Source organism: Rousettus aegyptiacus, unplaced genomic scaffold (genome assembly GCF_014176215.1).
Source record: "Rousettus aegyptiacus isolate mRouAeg1 unplaced genomic scaffold, mRouAeg1.p scaffold_m13_p_14, whole genome shotgun sequence".
In the NCBI taxonomy this organism is placed as follows: domain Eukaryota; kingdom Metazoa; phylum Chordata; class Mammalia; order Chiroptera; family Pteropodidae; genus Rousettus; species Rousettus aegyptiacus.
Window position 1 is genome coordinate 27,742,917 of NW_023416289.1, and position 15,246 is coordinate 27,758,162.

General features: G+C 45.0%; 2 protein-coding genes across 7 annotated transcripts in view; one reads left to right on the plus strand and one right to left on the minus strand.

The window, feature by feature from the left end:
- GSE1 (Gse1 coiled-coil protein) overlaps positions 1–5,141 on the plus strand; it is a 407,380-nt gene extending 402,239 nt beyond the window's left edge. For all 4 annotated transcript variants that reach the window (XM_016129412.2, XM_016129414.2, XM_016129413.2 and 1 more), the window contains 2 exons: positions 299–402; positions 1,174–5,141. In XM_016129412.2, the coding sequence (XP_015984898.2) occupies positions 299–402; positions 1,174–1,308 (239 nt within the window). In that variant the 3' untranslated portion in view covers positions 1,309–5,141. The remainder of the gene's footprint in view (positions 1–298; positions 403–1,173) is intronic.
- On the minus strand, positions 2,657–14,484 carry GINS2 (GINS complex subunit 2). 3 transcript variants are annotated; one of them, XR_004954256.1, is made up of 6 exons: positions 14,028–14,198; positions 13,694–13,808; positions 10,074–10,173; positions 6,949–7,075; positions 6,502–6,712; positions 2,657–3,270 (listed from the first exon to the last, which is right to left on the minus strand). XR_004954256.1 is itself a non-coding variant. In XM_036231532.1 (5 exons), exons 1-5 carry the CDS (start codon positions 14,391–14,393, stop codon positions 6,587–6,589), a joined length of 558 nt encoding a protein of 185 aa, XP_036087425.1. In that variant the 5' UTR covers positions 14,394–14,484; the 3' UTR covers positions 6,047–6,586. The 3 variants fall into 3 exon arrangements, 2 of the variants coding, with proteins under 2 accessions (XP_036087425.1, XP_036087424.1); XM_036231532.1 differs by lacking the exons at positions 2,657–3,270; positions 14,028–14,198 and adding an exon at positions 14,304–14,484 and having other exon boundaries at positions 6,047–6,712; XM_036231531.1 differs by lacking the exon at positions 2,657–3,270 and having other exon boundaries at positions 6,047–6,712.
- Between the last annotated feature and the right edge of the window lie 762 nt (positions 14,485–15,246).

The window sequence follows — 15,246 nt, forward strand, 5'->3', positions numbered from 1 at the left end:
TTCAAACCTAACCCCTTTTTTAATCTATCTTTTTGAAGCAAAATGCATTTTAAGGCCATAAGTTTATCCTTAATTGCTTCCTAATCTGTATCCATTAAATTTCCCTTCAGTGATCTATCCTTTATTGCGCCGGGCTGGATTTAGTAATACCGATGTTTTCACAAGCGCAGTTCAAAAAGCTGGGAGCACCGGGATCCAAAGGAGAGGACTATGCCAGCTGCACTAGGCAGGAGAAACCCTCGCCAGGGCCTGTGGCCCCTGTATACAGAAAACGTATCAACGTCGCTTGTCTTTTCAGAGCAAAATCTGGAGCGGCAGGTGTTGCAGACGCAGTGCAGACGGCTGGAGGCGCAGCACTACAGCCTCAGCCTCACGGCGGAACAGCTCTCTCACAGCATGGCGGTGAGTCTTGGGCCGCCGCACGTGGGGAAGAGAACGAAAGCTGGCTCCTGGGGGGTTTTTGTAACACAACTATGCTTTTTCTTGGTTTAAACTGTCAAGTTTGGGTTCAAGAGCACCCATACAGACAAGATTTGAGAGGAAATCCTCTTAAGAGTTTAAAATTTAGAGGAGTAATTCAAGGGTCAGTTGATTACCCTAGCCAAGGAGGGAGGTATTGTTAATTTGCAGAATGCTGATCCTGGGAGGGTGAAGGTGGTATTTCTATGTATCCCTTTTGGGTAATTATGCATTGCCTGTGTCAGTCTCCCTTGCTGTGATTTGTGAAGGGGAGGATTTTACTAGAGCAAAGTTACTGAGGCAAAACAGACCACCTCCTTAGCTCTACAAGTCTTCCAGCTGTGACAGACCCCACAGGCTTCTTCTCAGTGCAGAGAACTGGGGCTTGTCTCAGATGAGGTTTGCACATCTTGGCCACTCCTAAAGCAGGAAAATTGTTATAGTATCAGGGCTTACTAAAATCTCAAGATTTGAAGCTGAGACAACAGTGGGGCACTGGTTCTATGAGAATAGGTATTGTGAGAGTCCAAGATGTTGGAAAAACCAGTTTGGACTGTCCCCAGAGGCCACTGTCAGAACACTGAGCTGGGAAGAGGATGTTTTCAAAGTGCTGAAGGTTTGCTTTCCCACATGGCCTCCAGCACATTTCTGCATCAGTTTCCTCACAATGTGAAACAATTTTGTTTGACGTGGATTTCCCCTCCCCCCACCCAGGAGTTGAGGAGCCAGAAGCAGAAGATTGTCTCAGAAAGGGATCGACTCCAGATGGAACTGGATCACTTACGGAAGTGCCTTGCGTTGCCTGCAATGCATTGGCCTAGGGGTTACTTTAAGGGATATCCTAGGTGACGGTTTCCCTTGCACTAGGCCGAACCTATAGTATAGAAATATTATCTATTTTATTACCTTGAATATTTAATATTTTTCACTGGGAGGTTTGAAGCTTAAAGAAAAATAAGAATGTGCCATGCATGAAGCAAAGGATTCCAGGCTCCAGAAAAAGAACGAACTCGCCTTGACTTCAATGCAATTGAATCACCTTTGTAATTCAGCGAGCAACCAATGTAGGACGAGGCCCATAATTTTTTTTTAAGGCAGTTTTATTCTTTGTTCCCCTGTCACTATCTTTTAATCTGAAAACGAAAGCTCCATCACCAACACTAAAACTTTGTCATTTATAGCCCCTGGGTGCATAAGATCGGATCAAACCGCTTGAGTTCTAGTTCTTGTGTTGCCATAGTACTATGCCTCAAGACCCAAGTTTGCTTTGGCTGCAGCGTGGGGTCGGTCTCCTTCCTCTCCGGGACTGAGACCTGCTTCAGTTGAATGAAAGCGGGGTGCATTTTACATAAAGGGCTTATTTCAGTTACTTTTCTGCAAAATTTTCTTCAAAGCAACAGGTCCTAGGAGCACACAAAGCAACAGTACTGAAGCCTCACCCACAAGCTTTTCCCTGGAAAAGCTCTTACCTAAAAGATAAAGTGAATTGACAGACTGAAGGTACCTTTTTATTACTCTGTGGGGGAAATGTACAGAGCTCTATGTATACATATATTCACACCCACCAAATTCTTGCTGCAGTGGGGGTGTTTTCATACAAACAAATTTTGAGAGAAAAGTCAAAGGTGCTTCAGCCTTGTACTGTGTATATATATTAAAAAACAAAGTTTTGTATGTTTTTATTACTTTAATTATTGTTATAAAAAGCCTGCCATTTTTAATATGTGGTTTGGGGGGATTTTTGTTTGTTTGTTTTCCTGTTTGGGGGTTTCGTTTGTTTTTTTGTTTTTGTTTTCTGGGCAAAAAAAAAAAAAACTTGCTTTTAGTGTTTGTACTGCTGCTGGTCAGGACATTAAAATATTGAAGTGTTTTTAAAAATTAAAGAAGAAGAAAAGTAAAAGAGCTTACCACTGGCGCCTATGCGATCACTTCATTTTTGAGTTGCACCAGAAAATGATGTAGAAAGCCATGAGTCACTTCTTACCTCCTCCTCTGCCCCTACCCCCCGGCTCTGGACAGCAAATAGCAGTTATACCCAGTTGCTATTGAGGAGGGGCTAGTCTGTGGTGGACAAGACAGATACTGTGGGTGCGCCTATGCGTGCACATACAGACATGGGGCTTTTGTAAAAGAACCTTCAGGAATTGAGCAGTTTCTGTGATAGAATTCTAAGGTCTTACAGCAGTCTGAGAACAGGTGCAAAGTAGAAACTTTAGAGGCTTTATTTAGATGCAAAGCTTTGTAAAAGCCGAAAAGTAGGGTAAACAATGTCTGAGCTGAACTTCTCCTTCTTTTGAACTGACTGTGACAAGCACAGGAGCAGCTAGAAACTGGGATAATCAGATCAATGCAAAGCAGTGGGGGAAATTTTCTTTCTTGTCCCAGTTACTGCTCATTCAGGCAGGGTTTAATCTAGATAAGAAAGTATCTCTTGCCCAAATGGGCTTGAACCAGAGGCCAAAGCAGCCTAGCCAGTGGTTGGTCTGCCAGGGGCAAGGGGAGGAGGCCTGAGCATCACACCTCCCCTTTGCCCAGGGGAAGGGCTGGCTGACCTTCGTGATGGCTACTCACTGTGATCAGTGGCCGCACCCTCAGCCCCAGACCTTAGCTGTGCAGAACAGCTTGCTGGCAGATGGCATTGTGTCGCTTTATCTGTTCCCACACAGTTTGCTTTGTATGTCTGCCAAGAATCTTCCAGTTATTAGCAAACTCAGACAAAAAGTGCCGCCAGTATTATCAGCAGTCAACAAGCGCCTTCCTCTCCACAGAAAGACTTGACGAGACTAAGGGCTGTTCTGTGGGCCTCCTCCCCTGCAAAGACATTGAGAGATCAACATGGTCCACAGGTGGGGACAGGTGTTTAGAGGGAGCTCTATTGCCAACAATCAGGGCAGAATATCACTTTCTCTATTTAAAATCTGCTTGCTGTTTCTGGTCTGAAAGCTTAAGAGTTACACCTTAGCACTTCACTCTCAGTCCTTCTCCATCACAGAAAATGTCTGGATACTTTAATCAGCCTTGTTAATGGCCTTGGCTAAAGTAAAAAATGTAAATCTAATAAATCGATGGGAACGAAAAGCACAGCCCATCCCTTCAGCCGAGGGGCGCTCCCTTGGCTGGGTTCGTGGTGTTACGGGAGGAGGTCGGCACGTGGGGTAGGGGACTGTGCCATTGCAGGGGAGGCCTCTGCCCAGGGTGGAAGCCGTGCCACTGAGCTAGTACTGCTTTTCCTCCTCCTGACTGATTGAAAACACCTTTACCTTGCCTTTGAGCTTCCCTGTCCCTCTGCCATACCATACTCTCACCCATCTCTGGAGATCTCTGAATATTCTTGGGCTCAAGAAGTAAATATGACAATCAGAAAATATAAATATAAACCAGAAAGACAGCATTAAACTAAGAAAAAGGTAAGAAAGTGTCTTCTGAAAACAAAAGTGCACCACTGAGACACAGTACCCAATAATAGTTTTTCCATCCAATAATTTTGTCTGAAAATACTTATTTTCAAATGATTTTGAAAGAACACAATAGCATCTAAGTTTCTTTTAATTTGGGCTTAACAAAAATTGACAGGTATGCACTCTCTGAAGTTTTAAAGTATACCAGATTTGCTCTAGAACTGATTTTGCAACCTCTGTGTCAGTATTTTCGTGAGGACCTCAGTCCTTCATGACCTCGTGTGCTTCCTGCAGCACCTGGAGGAGACAGCTGCCATCTGTCTTCTGAAGGGGATTTCACTAAACTCATGAGGGACACCTTCCAAAGCTGAATGATGTGGTTCCACATTTACTCAGATCTTTAGAAACAAACCAGAGCTTTCCTCTAAAACTTGGCACTATACAACCTGATCATTTGAAAATGGGTTGTTTTTCTGTTTCATATAATCAGAGCCAAACTGATGTGAAAAAAATTGCTATGATTTTAATCCACTGTCTCAGATAACCAAGATAGGATTTTCAACAGTTTAGTCTGTATTCTAAAGGAAATAAAACAATTGGCATTAATATTCTAATAGTAATTACACCCTTAACAAAATTCAAAGAATATTCAAAGGAGCCCACACTTCAGCAGCAGAGAATAACAGGAAATCTTAAACTTGTACATGGAATGGCTGTTTCCTCAAGTAGCTCACGATGCTGCCAAATCTCAAAAATTAAATCAGATATTCCCTTTCCCTCTGAGCCATGTGTTTTAAAGTGTAGAAAATTCCAAGGATCCACCACAAGATGGAGATGGTCAGCACAGGCCAATTCTGTTACTCTTAAATAAGTGTATATTAGCCACTTAGCAACAATCCCTATACTCTTTCAAGTAACCACACTATTGACTTCTTTACTACTTGCAGTAGCCTGTCCCCAACTTTCTGATCCAGCGCTTAACTTAAACTCCTTAACTCTGCCTTGACCTGAGGAAGACCATGCTAATTGGTTGTGTTACTTTGTATGTACCCTGTGCTTAATTGCTAGAACAGTAAACCAGTACATGGGAGGGAGGAGGAACGGTGCCTCGGTCACTCTGGGGGCAGTTTAGATGCTGTGAAATTAAACCTGTTCTAAGTGTACTTGTTTGAATTAACTGTATTGTAATATTATTTGTTGAATGTAGTAATTAGGTATTTATGAATATATTGCTGTAATTTCTGACAACATCCAAAAAAATAAAATCTTCCTAAATCATGTTAAGAGGAAAATCTTTTTTGTTATAATGAAACAAAGCCAAAAAGTAAAATGTGAAGACAGATTCAACTGTATCTCAGGTTTTAAGGGATAGGTATTCAGGGGTGAGATCTGAGATACACCCTCTACAAATACTATGAGGTTTCATTCCCCAGATTAAATGTGAAAGACTGAGTAAGAATGCAATGAAAAGGCACATCCTGCCATCTGAAAGCAACCCTCTAAACTATCACCTCAAGTAATAGAAACCAGGTCTCTATCCCTGTGTCCTAATCCTTCTGTGTTTAGCCCTTCAATGTTCAAATAACCATCAGCTGCTTGTTAGAGGGAAATCTAGATGGCAATTTGGAATGGAGAAAACAATGCTCAAGGAACTTCAAGTTTGGACTTTATACATTGAAGGGCAAATATTCTCCAGGCTGTCGATCATGCAAAAACCCCTCAAAGATAGCATGCTACTACTTTTGACCAACAATGCTACAGTTGAAACCCAGCTGGTTTCAGAAACTTCCACTCACTGTATGACTCTTTAGACAATCTTCTTTTCCCCTCTCAAGGTAATGTAATTTCTATAAGGAAGTTATTTAGCACTTCCAAATGTTCTAATTGAAAATTTTTTCTCTTAAAGAATTTACCCTATTTGAGCCACTGCTACCTATAACAAGTCTTTCCCCAAAATCCATCAAGAGCAGCATTATAGGTCCAACTTTTCTTCCAAGCATTGTGTCTTCAGCTTCACTTAATAACATGGTATTAGTTTTTGCCTCACTTTCCCCTTGATAAGAAAGAAACCCTTTAAACCTTAACCAGAAGTAGCCAAGAGAACGAAAGACACCGAGTATTTGTTTATTTTAGCTATGTGGCTTGCTCCTTCTACTTGGTAGCAGAGGGAGAAAAAACCAACAGAGAGATTGGGTTGGTTCCATCTTTATTGTGTGTCAGGACTTAACATGAGCAACACCACTCAACATCACTAGCCACTCATCTGCCATCCTCTGTGCGACCAGCCTCTAGAATCTATTTAGCCCAAGACATCAGGATCAAGAAAGAAAAAAGTCCTAGGCTACATCACCACTCTTGTATCTTTTAAAAGTAACACCTAACATCACTTAACATTCATCCACACATAACAGTTCCTTCCGTACAGAGACCTGAGGCTCTGCTAAGGAGAATCGCTGGTTTGCCAAAACTTTTCCTCCCCCTGCAAAAGAACAGCTGGCTTCTAGAGACAGATGTGGAATTAAAGGATATCTCATGGGGTAAGCACAAACCTGTTGCTTTCCAGCTATATTATGAATCCATTCCTTGCTTCATTACATTTTTCTTACATTCAAAAATGGTTCTAGAACTCCAGAAGTATGAGTACCTCTGTCATGTCCTGAGCACTCGCACATGGCCCGGCAAGCCAACTGCCAGCAGACAGGAGGCCTTGACAAATCAAAGTTCTTCCTCTAGAAGTCCTGAGACTGAGCACTGTCAGAAGGCTGAAGGTTTGTGCGGAGTTTGTACATGTGATTGAGCGCTTGTGTGAGGAAAGCCCCGCTGGTATTGATCTCCATCAAGGTCAAGTTATCCAGCTAAAACACAAGAGAAAACAGACAGTTGGTTGAAGAGTTTCTAATTTGGGGAAAAGGTAAAACCTACTGAGTAAAAATAAGAAACCGATGAATAATAATTTTAAAAAGCACAACTAGCAATCCCTGCTTGTGACAGCTCAAGCAGATAGTGCCACAGGAAATCCCTCCACAGCATCAGGCCCTCCCCGACCCCAAGGGGAGGCAGCTGCCAGAGCACAGGCCAGGCACACACTTACCTCGGCATGCACCTCCTGCTGCCTCACGAATCTGTCAGCGGACACGCGGAGTTTGGCTATGCGAGTGTCCCACACATCCTTGATCAGGGTCCGGATCTCATCTGCTTTTGGGATATTGTCTGAAGCACTAAAGGAAGCAAAAGGTGAAATGAAACGCATAAGGAAGTGCTTGGTAAACTAAAGCAGTATCAAACTGGAAGTGGCTTTTTAAGAAATATGCTTGGATTCAGACAAAATATACAAGCCGTTCTAGGCTAAAAAAATTGTTTTAATTTTTTTTTTATTATTATTATTTATGCCTATAGCATCTGGTCTTCTTAGGTGGTCTCCCATCCAAGTACTAACCAGGCCCGATCCTGCTTAGCTTCTGAGATCAGACATCGGGCTTGTTCAGGGTGGCATGACCGTAGACCATGGACTGTGGCTGTACTGGGGCGTGAACCCAGGACCTTCTGCGTGTAAAGCAGATGTGCTAACCGCTACACTATGGAACCACGTCCTCAAAATTTGGCTGTGTTTCCAATTTTAAAATGTTAAGGATTTCTAACAGTTAGGTTTGGTTCCAAGAAAATTTAGCCATGATCCACACAGGTACCTGTGCCCATGTTTCCTGTCCCATGGCAGGCTACTGCACAAGGACTTGTTTCCTAAAATAATTAAGTATCTGAGAATAAGCTCTGAGTTAGACATCCTCTGTCTCAGGATAACTGAGTGTTCTGTGCTGTAGAAGTTCCATGTAAGAGGAATTTGTTTCAAGGCTGGTTCAGAGGTCATGACTTCTGTCACTCCTATTCCATCAGTTATCCAAGGGTTAACAACCCACCAGGGCAAGAAGCTCACAGCTCTATACTAGGCACTGTGTGTGGCACTACACAGTATTTCTGTCCTCACAAAAGTCCTGAGGGGTAGGTAGGTGTTGTCCTACTCTACAGAGAAAACAAAAATGTTTATAAAAATCACAGAATTGCATATTTGAGCACACCAATACATAGTGAATTCTGGGTAAAAGTTTGAACTGGAGTCAACAAGGGCGATCACAGCCTTCCTATGTAAGATTTTCTTAAAACTAACCTTTGAAGGAAAAGACAGACTAGAAGATAAAAGCAGAAGCCAACATCATTTATCACCAGGCATTCTTGGATAAGCTGGAGATGATCTCTCCACATGCTAAAATTAGCTTGTGATTAGTAGATAGAGAACAAGTGGTATAAAATTCATGTAGTGGATTTTACTTAAAGCCCAAACATTTGGATCCTTTGCTCTGAACAGCAGGTCAAAGAACAAAGGACCCCAGCTCTTTGCTAACTGAACTGCAGAACAAAGGTACAATTAGGTCCTTTAGCCTAGTTCTAAAGAATTCTAAGAGAAGGATTTCAATAGGAACTGCATACATAAATATACTGAACTTCAGAAACTAAAGATGAACAAGTCCCTCACCTCTGCTTCCAGGTTCTCCCTTCTGAGTCACTCCCACCGCCACAGCAGGCTTCCTCAGAACCACTGGGTGGCACGCCCCCTTCCTGAACACCAAGGGGCCCTCCACTCACAGAAGAAAAGCCTCAGCTCTCCCACCCCCACATACTCTATGCGTGCTCTAATAGCTCTGCTTCCCAAACACACCGTGTCCTTTTGCACTTCTGTGCCTTCTCCCCTAGTAAATTTTCCCTCATCCTTCCAGCCTGGGATCCTTCTCTGGCACCACCAGGCATTAAGGTTGCATCCCAACATATTCCAAGCAGCATTTATCACACTGCAGTGTGACTACTGGGTAACAAAAGACCCCATTTTTCCCACTAAACCAGGAACTCAAGCCTACATGACTATCTCCACTACCTAGTGGAACGCTTAGTTGTGAACTGCAGCCTCGTATCAACTAAAGGACAATTCATGTTTTATACCCAGAGTGCCATTCAGTGGGCCCCTGGCCCTTGCTGCTCTACGCAGGCAGTAGGGAGCTCCCCAAGTTTTGTTCTAGTTCTGCTCTTGAATCCATCAATTAAAAGATGTCAAAAGCTTGACATTTTACTAATTACACTCTAAGTATATCCCAAGCAAAACTCCACACTCGCCTGCCCCCTCCACTGATCTCATTCATTCACTCATTCATTCAACAAACATTAAGCACTAGGCACTGTTAGTACACACAAGGCACATACCCTGCCCATTAGAACTGGGGGCAGGGGAGCATAGTCTGAGAAGCGATTGGAAAATTATAACTGACAAATGCAATGGAGGTGTACAGAGATGCCAAGAGGACAAGTAGGGCAGGAAGGGAGTACCTATTATGCTAAACCAAAAAAGGGAGCAGGGAACAGATGGACTTAGTGGCAGAGGGTATATAGTTTATGCAAAGCCCTGAGGACCGTGCTATGTATAAAGAAGTAAAAGAGGCCAGCGTGAGCCTGGAACCTAGAGATTCAGAGGGAAGAACTGTGAGAGAGTTGTGAGAGAAGGAAGAAGGAAGCCAAGCTATGCAATGCTTTGAATATCACAGTCGGAACTTTATAGACGAAAACCTGGAAAGGCTCTGAAGAGAAGGGGAGTCACGTGGCAGCTTTATCTTTAAAGGACCACTCTGGCTGCAACGTGGAGAACGACAAGCCGATGGGGAGCCAGAACTAGATGTAGGAAAATGATTTACTACAGCACATTTTTGCCACTAGTGGACTTTTCTTATAGCTCAGGGTCAGAGGCAAATGTGAGTCCTCTGGCCCTTCATGTAACAGACATGCAAGAACTCAAACACACATACCCAAAGAAAGAAAAGGGGGTAAAGCTTCACTAATAAGACATTTATAGTTAAGAAAATCTACTGCTGGAGATGATGATGGAGGCTCATACTGGCATCCAATGTCAAGTGATAATTAGGAGGTAGAATGAAAAGAACCAAGGGATTTACTGGGAGGAGGGCGGTAGAAAAAAGGAAAAATGACAAAGGGAAAGAGTCCAAGCAAGTGTGCACACGTGCACAGATGACTCCCAGGTTCCTGATCTAAGGAACCGGGTGGCAGGGATACCACCTATCTCAGTAATGAGCCTGGAACAGGAAAGGAAGGGCAGGGGTTAAGGGATGAGAATCGTGAGTTCAATCTTACATGTGGACTCTAAGAAGTGAGATTACTTACTGATTTAACAGAAGTTTGGTAAGTTCCATGTAGTAAGGGCTAGGCATAAGGGTGAACGTCTCTTCCTTTCGCTCATGATCCCTGATTTTCTCCAACTTTTCTGAAATTTAGAAGTGAATACATTCTATCATCACTATAACCAAAAGATTTTTTTTAACCTTCCAAATGTACCAAGTGCCTATATTTCCTAGTCAATCAACTAACAAATACATAAAAAATATTTTTTGGAATATCACTAACCAGTTGATTTAGGGCCTAGTTCTTTGAAAATCTACCCCTGAGAAGGTATAAATTATTGCTGTTACTTTGGTCTGCAGAATATATTACTGAAAAGAATACGTCACCCAGAAGTTCTTTTCTTAGAGAAAAAGCAAAGTATTCTACCTTTGATGCAAGAAGTGATCAAAGTAACCAGTGACTAAAGAAATTTATTTATACTAAGCTTTGTTCAGAAGAACAAGTCAACTTACAACTACAGCTACTTCAGCCTGGGGGGTTGAAAGCCCAGCATCTGGAGTCAAACAGCCAAGTCCAGTTCCATCCAGCAGTAACACTCCTCTGCACATGCCACAATGGTCTTCCCCTCTCTCCCCGACTTAGCAGCCTGAGAAACCTCCTGTCCTGAATCAATCTGGACAGCCCACCGTTGCTACAGGACACACGCACAGACACAACTATGCTGTGGGATCTTACGTTAAAGGACTGACCATCTCCAGGGAGCCCTTGTACTCTCCTGCAATCCTTTGAAACTTCCCCAGTCCACGCGCCCTCTCACTTCTGATCGTGCCCACCCTCTTCGTGCCTTCTCTCATCTTGCCCCAGCTCTCAGGTGCTGCCTTGCTGAGTGCCCGCAGGCTCCTGCCACCACATCTCCCAACTCCTCCGCGTCGGTGCCCATACACAAGGGCCAGCCTTCCAGGTATGCACTGGACCCTTCTCTCTCACTTGCACGGAACACCACCCAGCAAGTAACTATCTCTCTCTTGAATGATCATTATTTCCCTCATTATTTGACCATTCCATCACACAGGCTGCAAAATCTCCCATCTAAAAAGTAAACCCTCCCCTGACACCAAATCTTTCTCCAGCTACCAATCCATTTCTCATGCCCTTTACAATAAAAACTTCAAGAGTTACCTCTCCTCGACCACTCAGATGGGTGTCTATCCTACCCCTCCATCAACACAGTTCACGAAGGCCCACGGCCCCCACTCGGCCAAACCCAATGGTTCCGTTTATCTCCACATCTGACGTGGGTCAGTACTCCTCTGTGGACTGTATTTATCAGGCAGCTTCTGGCGCACCACTCTGAGTTCTCATCTGATTCCTCCTGGCCCTCCTGACATCTCAACACTGGAGTACAGAGCTCAGTTCTCTGACCCCTCTCCACCACCTTAACCTACATCCCGTGATCTCAATCCTGCCTCATCTAAATACCGACTATGTGTTCATGATGACTTCCAAAATTAGATCAGCCCCTCCCTGCAATTCCTGACTCGAAATACCCCACTGCCCACATTATTTCTACATGGATATCTCACAGGCGCCTCCAGAGTGACACGTTCAAACCTCCACCCCTGGCACCCACTCCAGCCCACGACCTGCTCCTGCAGTCGTCCCGCTTTCAGGAAAGGGCAATTCCACCTCCTTCTGGACCTCAAGCCCACAACCCTGGCACTCATCCTTAACTCTTCCCTCTCATACCCACAGCCAGTCCATCAGCAAATCCTGCTGATTCTTCCTTCGAAATACACTTAAGACTCCCACCATGACTACTGCCCTTTATCAGCTGATCAAGTCACCCTCAGCTCCTGCCTGGGTAACTCTCAACTGCCCTCTCCCACACACATCTTCTCTGCACAGCAGGCACTTTTTACTTTTCAGCATCTAAATCAGAGTATGAGGCACCTCTGTTCAAACCCTGCAATGGATCGAAAAGACTGACAACACCCACTGCTTGGCCAGGACGTGGAACACTGGGAACCCTAGGACATTTCTGGAAGGATTATAATAATGGCTCAACCACTCTGGAGGACTCATTGCCCATTGCTTATAAAGTTAAGCAGTCTGCCCTACAACCCTACAATTCCACCACTCTAGGTTTACCCAAGAGAACACATCCACTAAAAGACTTGGACAAGAATGTTCACAGTCTTATTCGCAATAGCCAAAAATGGGAAATAACCTGAATATCCACCAAAAGAAGAATGAGTAACAAATTGTGGCATAGTCACAATAGGGGTAAATCTCAAAAATGTTATGTTGAATAAAGTCAGAGACCAAAATTCACATACTGGATGATTCCATTTATATGACGTCCAAGAAGAAGAACCAATGTATGCTGACAGGATCAGAAGGCAGTTGGTTCTTGGGCAGGGTCAACTCACTAGTGATGTTTCACTGCTTCTCACCACTTGTGTGGCCCAGGCCGATGAAGAAGCCCAGGCAAATTCTCTTCACACCTAACTCTGGCCTGCAATGAGGCAGGCTCTTGCCCTGTAACATCTAGGGTTTGCATGGACCAAACATTCCAGAAGCCGATCTAGAATAAGGGGACTTATGGGGAAGCAGCCCTAATAGAGCCAGGCCTGGTGAGACTTAAAAAGCCCTTTAAAGCAGAAGTAATTGGAGTTTCCCATTATGTTTCAGGACCACCAGGGCCACTCACCCCTTTAGGACAAGAAGTAAAGAGGACATACCCAAACACCCTTTCTTAAACTGCATTTGAGAGTACCTGGTGGAAAGTGTCCTTGCTTCTAAGAGGCAGGTATCTCCAGATTTCCAATAGGGAGGGGGCAATCAAAATCGGGGCTTTTCAAATTCTACATGCATGCCCGTTACACCCCGCCCCACCCCCCAAATTAAAATTCTTTGCTATAATGAGCCATTCACATCTCTGAGGTGGAAAAAGATCACAAAGAACAAAGTCTGTCTGCATTTTTAAACTATTATTTTCTTTGCTTTTTCTAACAGCTTTATTGAGGCATAAACATACCATACAATTCACCCATTTAAAGTACACAATTCAATGGTTGTTAGTATTTTTGTCACCCCGAAAAGGACCCGCACCATCTCTCCATCACTCCCAAATCCTCTTCCCTAGGCAACCACTAATTTGTCTCTGTGGATCTGCCTGTTCTGGACAGTTCAGATAAATGGAATGATATGTACTCTCTGTGTCTGTTTCCTTCTACTGAGAATAAGGTTTTCATCCATATTCTCGCATTTGTGTCTGTCTTCCTTCGCTTAGCATAAGGTTCATCCACATTGTAGCATTCCTTTATATGGCTAAATAATATTCCCTTATGTGGATGATGCAGTATTTTCTTGCATTCTCTATAATGTAAGATATGACTGCTCCTCAACATGTTAGTCTATGTGCTTATTCTTTAAAAATTAAAACGAATGCTTCTTTAAGGTCATATAATACTTTTAATCTTAAAGCAAGTTGAAATAACTTAGAAACAAAACCTGAACTAAAATTGATTTACACAACCCAAACTAACACAACATCAGTAATAGTGGTCAGCTGACTCGAAGGAGAGACTCTAGAATCATTAATTTCTTTCTGCTGATCAGTGGATCATGGAGGCCTCCCAGGCGTCCGCCCACATCCTTACCCACATCCATCCACTCCGGAGGAAGCAACCGACACTTCTGTCTTTGTTTCAGGTTAATCGCCAGCCACAGAGGCACTTCCACTGGTAAGCCAGGGTTAAAGGGTCCCAGGTCCCCCTGCCAGAGGAAAAACAAACCCACGTGAGACAAAGCAGAGCCAAAGTATTACTGGACCTCGCTGCTGTCAAATAAGAGAAAAGGCACCGTGTAACTTGAGTCCAAACACAAGCCCCAGTGGTCACGGAGCCGCGGGAGGCAGCCCCAGGTCTCTTCTCGAGCAGTAGGGCACCCGACAGCCCACCTGTGTCCGGTTCGGTAGGGCACCTGACAGCCCACCTGTGTCCGGTTTCCCGAGGCGCTGGGGGGAGGCACGGGATACCGCCGGGGGTCCCCCCACGTCCTCCGGCTCCGAAATTGGCTCCTGCTCCCCGCCCCCCGCCCACGTAGGCCTCCGCGGGTTGGGCACGCCGAGCCCTCCTCCCAGCTTCCCATCCGAGACGTGGAAAGGGAGGAGGGCGCGCTGACGTCCGCAGAAGCCCTGGCGGCCCCTCCTCTCCCAGGCGCGGGCTTCACCCGCCGGGGCCTAGGCAAATGCCCGGGCCGCGCCCTTACCCCGATGAGGTATATCTTGTCCAGACTGAAGTTCGGGATAATGGTCACCAGCTCCTTCTCAGCGAGAAACTCCACCTCGGCGGCGTCCATGCTGGTGCCAGCGGCCCGCCAGACTCGCCGCCGCCTCCGGCCTCTCAGCGTCCCCAAGGAGGTGCCGTGACCGCCGCTTTCCCGCCACCACGTGGGGCCCGCCCCCTTGGCCGGAAGAACCCTCTGCTGGCCTATAGCAACGCGGCACTCTTTGCAAGGCGGCGGGAGGCGGGGAGCGAGGCTGCTACGAGCCCATGGATTGGCGAGCTTGAACGAGGCTGAGCTCTGACCCCGCCCCCACCGCAGCCTGACCCTAGCCCCGCTCCCTCCTGTGAGCCCAGCACCTGGTGCTGCCTACTTTCCTGCACCTGGCAACTCGTTTCCGTGTCCCTTTACCTGCCGTGGGCGCCTACCTGCCAACACTCTGAATCAACACCCCTTGTTCCTGGGGCCAGGAGCAAATGCATTTATTGAGTCACAGCATTACCTGGCTAGACAGACACACCCCGACCCCACGGAAGCAAGGGAAGGCGTTTTCTTACATTTCACAATCTTCTGCCTTCTCTATACACATTGGTTGAAAATCTGTAAAAATGTAGATTGTTCCACCCTACCCACATCTTCCTATTCTGACACTTGGGGAAAGGCTCAGAATTTGTACTGGCAAGCACCCCAGGTGAGGCTTATCAAGGGGCAAGTTTGCAGACTACAGCAAATATTTATTGCTGAACTCATCCGTTCATTGGACAGGTGTGCTCTAAACAGTGCGTTTGTGTGAAACATAATAGCAGTGGTTCTCAGTCTCCCCACTGTTAGAAACCCCTAGAAGATTCTGAGTTTAATATGTACAGTCCTGGAGAATTGTGGTTCAGGGGTCTGGGAGAGGGATAGAAAGCTGAATTTTAACAAAAGC